Raw genomic sequence first — 11906 nt, forward strand, 5'->3', positions numbered from 1 at the left:
GAAGAGTTCTAGTTTGTATAATCAACAAATGCTAATTGCATGCAAAATACACCGTGCCCTTCTCAGCACAGGCGTAATTTAATAGCTCCATTTCTTTGCCTTGCTGCTTGCAGAAATTGCTTTGCCTGGGATCATGTTGCAGCTATCTCCTGCAGGTTCCAGACTGTCTTGTATTGCATATTTCTGCTGCTCTGGGCTTGTGAAGCCTCCAGCCATGTGTGTTGAGCAGCACTCCAAGACTTGTGGCTAATTGCTGCAGTGGCACCAGGGAGGGCTCTTTGAAAACAAACAGATGAGCGCAGCTGCACAGCCCTGGGGAAAAAAGGTCACCTGAAGATGTGTTTACACACTGTGTCATTCCTTTCCAGCAATGCATGGCTCGCTGTGGCTCAGCTCTGCACATGGGGCTCCTCTGCTAGAAGGTGCTGCCTCAAAGTGGATCTTGCTGGGCTCTGAGAGCCCTGCTCCAGCCAGCAGCTGGGCTCATTAAAGTCAGGGCTTGTGTAAATGCAATAAATTAACACCTGAAAGGATAACAAATATAAGCAGTCTCTTCAATGAAACAAAATCCAATCGATCAAATAAGCCACCACTCTGATAATCTAAACAATCTAAAATGATTTTGAAGGCTGCTGAGGAGTGCAGATGCTGACAATGGTTAAAATATGGATTTTGTTTGATTCAGCATGGTAAAGTTTGTCATCTGTGGCTTGTGAGAATAAGCACCTGCTTACTCATATGAAATCAAGAGCAGTAGGCAGAAGAGCTAATGAGAGGGAAAGGTAATGGAACAAACTGCAGCAAGGGAAGTGTTATGTGGCTGCTCTGTTTCTTGCCTGAGTGCTCACACAAAGTGGAACTTTAAGAAAAATACCAATAAATTGAAAAGTTCTGAATAAAGCAATATTACTCCTCAGGCAGTACTTTGTAAGCTTGTTTTTCAAGTTTAAAGCACCATGGATAATTCTGTGTGTTATCGGTGGCACGGTGTCTAATTCTGCAACTGCAGCAATGACAGAAATATATGCACAGTGTGTGAGTTAAATCCAGCTGAATTTCAAGATATCAACCAAAACGACAACATCTGATGCAAAGCATCTTTTCCAGTTAATCTGTGTCCTTTCCTGTGTGGGCTTTCTTTCCTTTTAATCTGACTAGCACACGTCACTTGCTTTCAGAGGTGCCTGTGTTAATCGGTTTGCAGAAGTGGAAGGAAACTTTTACAGCTGAGCTGTCATTTGTTGCTTTTACCCTATTAAACGCTGTTCATCCTTCTTCTCTATGATTCATCTTATTGTCTCTTTTGTCTTTAAGGCTGCAGAGAAAAAGAACAAAGACCTCGAAGAGAAAGTCATAATGCTAAGGACAGAAGTTGAAGAGAGCAAACATAGGCAGACCAACCTTAAAACTGAATTAAAGAATTTTTTAGATGTACTAGATGGGAAGATAGATGAATTACATGACTTCCGACAAGGACTGTCTAAACTTGGGGTTGACAATTAGATGGCAATAGCTTATTTTTTTTTTATTATTATTATTTGGTTTTGTTTTTGTTTTTTTGTAATCTAGGGTCTGGATGTTTGATGTTTTGTTGATCCCAACTGTATTTTACAAAATATAACTAAAACGTTCCACTTGTTTGCATTGTTTTTGTACATAGAGGCTGAAAATTTGCTGGGGGGTGGAGGGGTTGGGGGATTTGTTTTCTTTGTTTATTTTCCAAACCAATTGTGCTGCTCACTGAATTCTGTTGAGATTAGAAACTTTATATATTGCTGCTCTGGCTTCGTGAGGTTGGGAACAGGTAGAGGGTTCTGTCTCAGGAATCTGGAACTAGATCTACCTTAAAATGAATATGCAGTTAGTTGTTGCAGGGAAATTTATATCTCTCTTAAGGGCTGTTGCAACCATAGAAACAGAAAAATAAAGACTTTTTCTTGTCCAGACTGCCAGCACTCCTAGTAAACCACTTTTAGTCCTTGGTGGAGCAGAGAGAAGATTAGCTGGAGCTCCTGCAGTTTGCAAAATGTGCCTGTGATGAGCTGCAGTCAAGTGAATCACTTCACACTGACGCCGGTATCTTTAGGGACCATGTCAATCAGGCCTGGGTCACCACAAAAATAATAATAAAAAAAAATTTTAAATTGAGTGGGTTTCAGATAAGTTCCAATATAGGTTGCAGATTGTTGCCTGGACCTCTACAGCACAAAGTCAACAATGTAGGAATTAATTTTATCTCTTCAAGTCATGCATCTTACCCAGCAGATGAGAACAGAGGCGATCTTGCTTAGCAAGATCATCTCTCCTTGGCCTTCAATTTTGAGCCCATATAGTTCCATCATTATGTGAACCTCTGAAAAGCACCCACCTGAGTCTTGGGACCAGATGCTTCTTTTAAAAGGTGGTATGTTGCTGATTTGTGACCAGGACACATGCACTTCTGTGCGACTTGATCGTTCTCAATTAACTTCTGCAGTATTGAAGGAGACATTGACCTGAAAAGCAATATAAAGGTTACTTGAAAGTGTTGCTTAGAAGTAAGTTCCTCCCCAGGAGACTGGCAGAGTCATGATCCCATGAAATCAAAATCCTTTCCTATGATTTCTTCATTCTCACCTCATGCATCTCCGACAGTAGGATGGGAATTAGCCATCAAGTTAGGACTGTCCAAAAAAACCCTCCTACTGAAAAAGCAGAAATGCTGTTATGTTCTTGAACTGATTATTCAGCAGCTCTAAATGTGTTTTGAGAAATGCAAGGTCACATGCTGGGTTCCAGCTAGAAGGAAGTTCACTTCATCACAGGCAGAAGAAGGGTGAGAGAGAGCATTCAGCACAAATTTCACTCCTGCTCCTAGGACTACCTTCAGCTTCTTTCTCTTCTTTCTTCATGACCTGGTTTGGGAGTCTGTTTACATCTTAATTATAAGAGTGACCTTTAAAAGAGCTGTGGGTTGTAGATGAAACATGCATTGACTGCTTTTTGTACATGGCTATCTAATCTCCATGCTGCAGACCAGTTCTATTTGCAGTTGTCCCTTGAATTTTCACTTAACGTGTTACTGTGGTGTTATCTTCACTGCCTGTTTTTCAGATCGGGATTGTATTTTGCTTTTACTCCTTTTACACAGCGGATGTGAAGCTGAGACCTTCCATAACCATTACAACCATTTAAATCTCTTAAAAAAAAAAAAATCCTGCAGGCTGTTGATATTTAAAAATAAAAATCAAAATCAGGTACATAGCAAGTAGGAGTGTGAAAATTAGACATTGCCAGCGTGGAAGATTCAACAATTGTATAATGCAGGGTTAGATCGGGCTTCTCAAAATTGAAAATGACGTCAGAAACGGCCTGTGGTTGTGCACAAATAATCTCCATTTTTAGTCTTTTTATTCAACAGCAAGTCAGATAGACACCAGCATGTAACAGGCAGCTTATTCTGTTGTTCCTCTAGAGTTCATAGTATCAGTCAGGGTTGGAAGAGGGACCACAAGGATCATCTAGTTCCAACCTCCCTGCCGTGGGCAGGAGTTCCCGAACTGGGGCTGATCTCTGCATCAGCTGCAAACCAGAGGATAACACAACTGAGAGCAGCCAGCAGGAGAGATATTCAGGGTCCTCCTCATCACAGTGGTTTGTTGCATTTGTTTGTGGCCAGCAGGAGCAGGGAGGTGATTCTCCCACTGTACGCTGCACTGGTTAGGCCACACCTTGAGTACTGTGTCCAGTTCTGGGCCCCTCAGTTTAGGAAGGATGTTGACTTGCTGGAATGTGTCCAGAGAAGGGCAACGAAGTTGGTGAGGGGTTTGGAACACAAGTCCTACGAGGAGAAGCTGAGGGAGCTGGGGTTGCTTAGCCTGGAGAAGAGGAGACTCAGGGGTGACCTTATTGCTGTCTACAACTACCTGAAGGGAGGTTGTAGACAGGTGGATGTTGGTCTCTTCTCCCAGGCAGCCAGCACCAGAACAAGAGGACACAGTCTCAGGCTGCGCCAGGGGAGGTTTAGGCTGGATGTTAGGAAAAAGTTCTACACAGAGAGAGTGATTGCCCATTGGAATGGGCTGCCTGGGAAGGTGGTGGAATCATCATCATTGGAAATGTTCAGGAGGAGACTTGATAGGGTGCTTGGTGCTTGGTTTAGTTGATTAGGTGGGTTGGATTAGTTGATAGGTTGGACGCGATGATCTTGAAGGTCTCTTCCAACCTGGTCTATTCTATTCTATTTGCTGTGAGGACCCTGCTCCACCTTCTGTTTCCTTTTTTCTTTTGAGCAATGTTAGGACTTCCTTCTTGGTTTTAATATAAATGAAGATTTTTAACATGCTTGAAGGTAGAGGGATGCTAAAGAGTCTTTGAACAAATTACTTTATTAGGTTAATGGTGATAATTTTTTCCAATTTAGTCAGGTTTATCTCAGATCCAGTTCTTTAGGAATGTAATAAAGTCACTCTTAAATTGTGAGAAAAATATTTCTATGGGATTGCATTGATTTAACAGATGGAGTTTAATGCTGGTGCATTAAAGCAGTGTGTAGCTCTGACAAAGATAATTATTTCTGGGTGCCTTGTACCCATCAGAGGAGCAATGGGGATGTCCTTGGCAAAATCTGTACCCTATCTCTTCCAGTCTTGCCTTCAAATGTATGTTTTTCTTATCAGCTCTTGCTCTGATGTTGAGTTGTTAGGCATGCCTGTACACAGCTATATGCTGTGGGAAATGCCATCCTTCAAGCATCCAAGATCTTGCTATAATTATTTTTTCTCTCTCTTTTTCCTTCCCAACAGCAGTAAATTGAGAGCTTCTATGTGTAATCACTTAGAAACCTCCTTCAAACTCCACTTTTCAAAAGCCACAAGCTGTGGTGCATGCTCTCAGTGGTGTTTGGACACCAGTTTCCCTCTTCAGCCTGACCCAATCCTGGCCCCAGAACTGGAGTCCCCTTTACCTGCTGAGCAGGGACCACCAGCTTATTCCTTGATGCTGTGTGGTGGCCCAGCAATAACAGCTGCATGCCAAAACGTGAGCCCTGTGCTGCTCCTCAGGGACTCATCCTGGCATCAAAATGCCTTCTCCCTCCTGGTGGGAGCTCTGGGATGGCCAGCCTTCCCCTTTCCAAATGCCTGCACTGTCCCACAGGTGCATTTGCTCTTTGCTTTGTAGGCATTGGGGATTCAGCCCATCTCCACCTGCACCCCCAGCTGTGCTCAGCTGGCAGCTGTGCTCAGCTGGTGGGCCTTGGGGAGGGCCCCAAACACTGCCAGGGCCAAGAAATGCTCATCCTTGTCCAAGAGAGGTCCATAGAGCTTGATTTTATTTCTTATTACAATAACAAATCCTGACCTCCCCATGCTATCAGCAATGAAGTAGGTCATGACCCCCTTTCCACTGAACCTGAGTGGATGTGTCTTTATAGATTATTCTCACCTTGGGCAATTGTGGGTTTCCTTCCTGGATGCAGATGGCAGGATCTATCCTACCTCAGTTACATGGTCTTTCTTTAGTAAAGGTCTTGTGCTTGACACTTCCCATGCCCATACCTGCTGGCCACACCGCCATGGATCCTACTACACTGCCCATCCTGCCAATCTGGCCCTGCTGGCATCAACAAGCTGGTAGCTCTGAGAAGGAGAATCTGTGCTGGCCTCTTGTGACACTAGCTTAACATGTGTCTTCCTGCCTTCTGGGCTTCCCAGTGAAATGCTCCTTTGAAATGGTGTTAGAGCTGCTGAATAACGGTTGGCTGGGGGTGGTTGTTTTTTGGTGGCCAAAAAGAGAAATAGTCAAGTCCACTTTGTATTAGCACAAAACCTTAAAACATTCAGTGGCCTAAAACTACATGGAGATAATTGTTTTAGAAGGGAAGTGTTCCATTAGATATGTTATTTCACATCCTGGAATACGACCTTAGCCTCATCTTTGGAATAAATTGTTTCAAAACTAAAAACTGGAATGTTGTTTCACATCACAAAATAGGTTAATCTTCTGCATTCCCCCCCCCCCCTATTTGGCTGTATTTTCCGTTGCTGATTTCTACTCAACTTCACAAGTAGTGGTTTTTTTGACCTAAAATTGCATTTTCAGCAAAATGAGTCTGTTACAGTGTTCTGTCTACATCTAGTTATTGTCTCCTTTACTAAGTGATCTTGATGGAAGAAAGCTGTGTTTTCTGTAAGAAATTCAGTGCCACCTCTTACTAGCTGTATCCTAGTGTTCAAAAGATGTGCTTTTGAGACAATGGGTTTACACTGGGTACAGAAAACAGAGGTTATTTAGACAGTGCTTTTTTTCTAGACAAATACCTGGTTTTATTTTTGTGTGATATAGGGATGAGCATTTTTAAAGCTGTTTAATGAATTTAATAGAGTGGGAAGAGTTTCTGTTGCTCCTCCTGCTGTCCCTGCCACTGCCATCACTTTCACATCAGCAAACCATTTGTGGTCTTGAGACACCCTGCACTCATCCTGTGTTTGCTCAGTGGCTCGCTGGCTGTGGGGAGCCCATGTGTCCTCTCAGCAGGGCAAAGTTGTCCGTAGGCTTCTGCAGTCTTCCCTGTGTTGTTCAATTTGTTTTCCCCAAGTGCTCGTTTTTTCCTGTATTAATTTCTTGCCAGCTTTGACCGCTTTGTAAATGACTGACGGTAAATTCTACTGCCTTGTAGTGGTGGGAGTTCCTCAAATACAAGCCTGTGCTCCTCATTAGGCTCTTCTGAATAGTTGTCTCTGCAAAGCCTTTCAGGGCATCAATGGCTTGTGAGGAGTGCAGTGCTGTCTTCCTGAGCCTATGGATTAACAAAGATAAAAAGCCCTGCTCGGCTTAGTGGGTGACTGGTGCTGAATCCTCAAGAAAGGGATGTAAGGGGGAGTCTGCAGCAGCAGCTAATTCTGATGATCATTTCAGCAGAAGCTTTGGTGAATTATGTGCTCTGCCCATAAGCAGTGGATGTGCCAAAGGTCTAGGATGGCTGCACTGATCCATCAGCTCACTTGCCTTTGTCCTGGCAGTTCTGGGCTTGTCAAGCCTGTAAATATCAAAAAGTCTTCATCATATCACAAAGGTGGCAATGTGTGGGATGGAAGGTGAATGTCCATACACACTCAGGTGAGCAGCATGAGAGCATTGCAGCAACAGCACTGGTTTATTGTCAGACACTTTCACATGAAAAGGGAAAAAACTATTGTCATTCTGCATGGGCACAGCAGTCCCAGAGACCTTGCAGAAAGGCAAGTTCAGCTTTTAGGGTGCTGCAAGGCAGCAAGGACTCCCAGGCTGGGCTGGTGGGGTCTATTTGTGGGCACTACTTAGCAGCAGTAAGACACAGAGCTACCCCAAGACAATTTTTTATTCCACAGGTCATGTTAAACAAGCATCTGTGCATGAAGCAAAGCAATATGTAGCCACAAACCATTTAACCCAGACACACTTCCAGATGGAGAGTCCTGGGTGGCTGACATAGCCTGGCCAGGGATGCCATGAGGGGAATCCCCTGCCCCTGGGAGCTCAGCAGTGCTTTAGACTCATTATTAGAATATAAACTTGACAGTTACATGAAGCCTGCATGTCTTCAATACCATTCTCTGTGGTAAATGATAAGGTACCTGAAGTGAAATACAGAATTGAGAGATGAATGATAAATGTGACAAAGGTGCTTCCCAAATGAAGGCTCTCCTGCAGGCTGTGGGCAGAGCTGGTCCTGGCTGGGAGGGCTTTGCCTTCATCCCTGGGGGATGTTGGATGTCTCACCTGTTTGAATTTCTGCTGTGTTTTGTCTTAGCTCTTCTTTCTCTTTTTCTTCTTCTTTTTTTTTTTTTCCCTTTTAAATGACCTAAACACACAGTCTTCGCATGAAGGTGCCTATACCTCCAAAAATTTTATATGCACATTTTGAAATAGGTTTCTTTTTCCTTTCTGGTCATTTAGTTACCTAACAATAATGGTACATACAAGAAAGGCACTGGAGAAAAATCTGTCTGCTGTTGTATTTTTGTTTGGGTTGGGTTTGGGTCTTTTTTTAACACTGGTCAGCAATAATTATTTTAGCCATATATTAGCTAAAATGACTGATAATGTAAGATTTGTGAACTAAGCTTCAAAGTTTGCAGTAGGTTGATCAGCTGGGGTATGTGAAGAGGGAGCTATGCTCAACAAACAAGAGTATTTTGCAGCATTTAGATGTTTTTGTTTTAATTGCCTAATAGTGACCATAACCATAATATTCTATAAAACTCATCATGAATGATGAACAAAGCACATTGTTTCTAACATGAATATATCCCTTGTAGCTGAAAGTTCTGAGAGTGTTTTAGTGTGGTCTGCTATACCAAAATGTTTAGATTATTATGAGATTTTAGTACAGAAGATGAACATACACCCTGTTTTTACTGTTTCATGTAAAGTTTAGTGAATGACTGACAATTTGTTGATATACAACTGTGGGAAAACACTGCAGTGCTCTAAATGTATATTTTTATTTGGTTTTATTATATTTAGTATATGGTTTAATGAAAACTGAAGTGTTTACTACAGTTGGATCATTGTAAAAACATCTTACCTCATCATTTTGTCTGCTGTGAAAAAGTACTTTCCTCTTCTTTTTTTTCTTTCCTTTTCCCCCCTTTTTTTTCCCCCCCCAATTGGCCATAGACAGTCAATGTTAACCTTTAGACTCCTAGTAGCAGTAAATGCTGGGTTTTATATATATATAAAAGGAAAACTTGATTTTTTTCTTTATGAACTTATTATATAACTTTGTGATTTTTATCTGATTTTATTGTAACATAAAGTTGTTTTATGTAAAAATATATAGTTTAAGTAAAATCTCTCGTCTTGCTGTTTTCATTGACTCTGGAAAATTAACATCCATGTGACTGTAAATCTGCATTCAAGGTAATGCTGGCCTTTGATAAGAACAACTTGAAATTTTGGGCTTAGTACATGCTGAGAAAGGTGTGTCACTGGGAGAAGGCTTTTTGTCATCTCTGCTTTGGGGACTGCTCAGGACCAAAACCCCACTTGTGATTTCTGTAGCTGATGTAGCAGCCTCTGGTGGCAGCTGGAGCTGATATTTTCTCTGGAGGAACTACCTAGGAGTCAGATAACTCTCAGATAATCTCCTGCATCAGCATATAGTGATTAGTAATAGCCCTTTCAGATGAGACTGTTTCCCAAGGTCCCTGCTGATGTCCAGCAATGCAACAGCTCATCCCTGGTAGGTAATAACTCTGAAGCCCATCTGTAGACAGCATGTAGTGGTGCCCTCAGCACTGTCGTGTTCATTGTACAGAACCAGGGTTTGCTGTCTCTGCACCAAGCCAGGCTTTTCCAAAGGAAGTAAGAGGGTTTGAAGACTGTTAAAAGGCCAAGGCTCATCATGTGTTTGCTACTCTGGGCTACAAAGGCTCCAAAAGTCAGTTTTGAGGTGAGCGAGAAACACATTCTACCAGGAGCCATCAATAGCTTTGACAAGCAGCTCAGCAATTTCTGACAGTCCCTGAATAACCAGCAGCTATAAAAGCAGCTTCTATGTACTCTAGTACAGTACAACTAACCGTCTCTAATTCTTAATAAAAAAAGCAATTTACTTATCTGGATTTCCATAGTTATAAAACTTAGTATAAGAGAAGTACCTGTATGTGTTTCCATTTGCCAGCATTAGCAACCCTCTGCAGCTGTGCTTGGGGAGGTGTCCCATGCCAGTGTCCATCTGGAGGTGCCTGTTCAGTACAGGCACATCTGATACTCTAAGCTGATGGCCTCATTAAGTCCGGGATATATTCTTAGCACCGAGATAGTCAGTGGGGTGTGTGTGAGACTGCTCTTCACAGGCTGCTGGTAGTGCAGGTGCAGAGAACCTGGTCTGAGAGCTGCAATGGGTAGTGCTGCCAGCAGGGAAATCTGCTGCTGGCTCTCTGATCCCTTAAGTTTCACATTTGAGTGGATTCATATCAGGAGGCTTGAGCAGTGCCCTCAAGGGGGTCTGTACCCATTAACCAGTATTTTACCAAGCTGTGGGATGCTGGGCTGTGGTGCATCACTGTGGGATGTCTGAGGAAAATATGAGCTGAAGTGAAATGAAGTTTAAGTTTCATGGCTGACACTTGAGCAGATGAATGCCCCTATATGTAGTCCTTTGGGTTAGCCTGTATTCCTTTCACAGCACAGAAGCCAGGCTCTAATTTTGTCCTTCTGGATGAAAAAACCCACCATGGCACCCCAGGGAAGGCTAGAACAAAAGCAATATAGTGCATGAGCTTCCCTGAGCAGGAACAGGCTCGTTCTCTGTGTAGCACCTGTAACTAGTGACAGGGCTAAACCTGCATAAAATTGAACATTGTTTTGTCCCACGTGCTTCAAATGCTTTTACAGTTCCTCACATTTTATCTAAAGGCATGTCTGCACCAACAAGGGAAGAAAAAAGGATGTGCTAATTATACATTATGCTTTTCACTGTGTCCCCACTTCCTAGAAGATTTGAGCATTTATTAAACATACTGAAATGTGCATACATTTTCTTTTATTTCTTTGCATCATCTCCTAAAAAGTATCCAAAAGCTTGTAGATAATTTTAATTATTTACAACATTAAATACATAATCAGCATTGCCAAGCAGAGCAGAACAGCAACAAGAGTGTTCCTCATTCATAATGGGCTAACCTGCTCCTGTGGAGAGCTGAATTGTGTATGCTAGGTGTGAAATATGACAGCAGCAGCTGAAAAGGTAAGGCCAGGCAATGAATGTAACTCAGACTGACCTGCACTTTGTTTCAGCCACTGGAGCAAAGTCCAACCATCCTTTGAAAGAACAAAAATAATACCCAACAAACCCTTCCAGGTGCACTGCCAGGTTTGATTTCAGCAAGTGACACTATAAACGGCCCTCCAAAGACTCATAAAGCAGCTCTGCAAAGGTCATGCCAGTAACCTGCAACAACTTTCCATTTCATCATTTAACACACATCACATCAGTGCCGCCAGCTAGCTGCCCCAGGCTCTGAAGATCTGAGACCTGGTGAATTTTAAAAGCTTGGGTAACCTTTGCAAGGCAAACATCTCTGCTCTTACTGCAATAATGCATTGCTGGGAGCGTTTGACAGATCATGGCAGCAGAGTGATACTAAACTCTGACCTCTGCCTGCAAATTTTTCAAAGATGGGTTTCTGTGCTATGAAATTTCTTTTGGGTCTTAACACTTCTCTTTAAAATGAGATATATTTCAGTAACTTTTCAGAGCTGTTAGATCTCCTCAGAAGCGCTGTCTGAAATGACCTCTAGCTGAAAAATGTGGGCATTTATTTGGGCTGAAAACAAAACACACAAAGATGTGGGCCAAAATGGGGCCCAGCTTTTGGTTTTAAGGCTGAGGCCCCAAGCATGCAGCCACAGTGGTCTTAGAAACATTTTACTGAATCAGTCCTGCTTTGGTTTTGTTCTCCACCATAAAAATATATTGCTTCATGAACACTTGTCCCCATGTTCGTGTGCAGCAATGGTTTGTATCCATATCTCAGAGCTAAACCCCATGAATCTTTCTGGGGCCGTGCTTCCACACACAGCTGGATGCTGCAGTTTGAGTGAGGGCTAAAATACCCTGACCAATATTTCTTCACAATGGTTTGCATTTAATTAGTCAAATCTACGAGCAGCTACATCTATTGATACATGAAGCACGTTGAGTTGAGTAGTTTTGTTTTCCTTTCATGTCCTCTTCATTCATTAGTGGTGGCAGTCTATGAAAAAGAAATCTGTGGCTGCTGTAATCAAGAGAGATTGAGCTCTTGCTTTTCTCCCACATTTCCATCATTGAATATGATTTGTTGCATATGCCCTGGATTGTGCTTAATGTGTGCCGGCTGGAGGGAATTCAGACGTTCAGGGAATTATAAATAATACCAGCACAGGCAGCCACTTTG

At 42.5% G+C, this 11906-nt stretch overlaps 1 protein-coding gene across 1 annotated transcript in view; it reads left to right on the forward strand.

Annotated features, from left to right (window-relative positions):
* Nucleotides 1–1674, forward strand: part of HOMER2 (homer scaffold protein 2) — a 58854-nt gene extending 57180 nt beyond the window's left edge. The window contains exon 9 of the mRNA XM_054169152.1: nt 1315–1674. Within this exon, the coding sequence (XP_054025127.1) occupies nt 1315–1503 (189 nt within the window). The 3' untranslated portion in view covers nt 1504–1674. The remainder of the gene's footprint in view (nt 1–1314) is intronic.
* The last annotated feature ends 10232 nt before the right edge of the window (nt 1675–11906 follow it).

The sequence above is a fragment of the Dryobates pubescens genome, chromosome 17 (genome assembly GCF_014839835.1).
Source record: "Dryobates pubescens isolate bDryPub1 chromosome 17, bDryPub1.pri, whole genome shotgun sequence".
Classification (NCBI taxonomy): Eukaryota; Metazoa; Chordata; class Aves; order Piciformes; family Picidae; genus Dryobates; species Dryobates pubescens.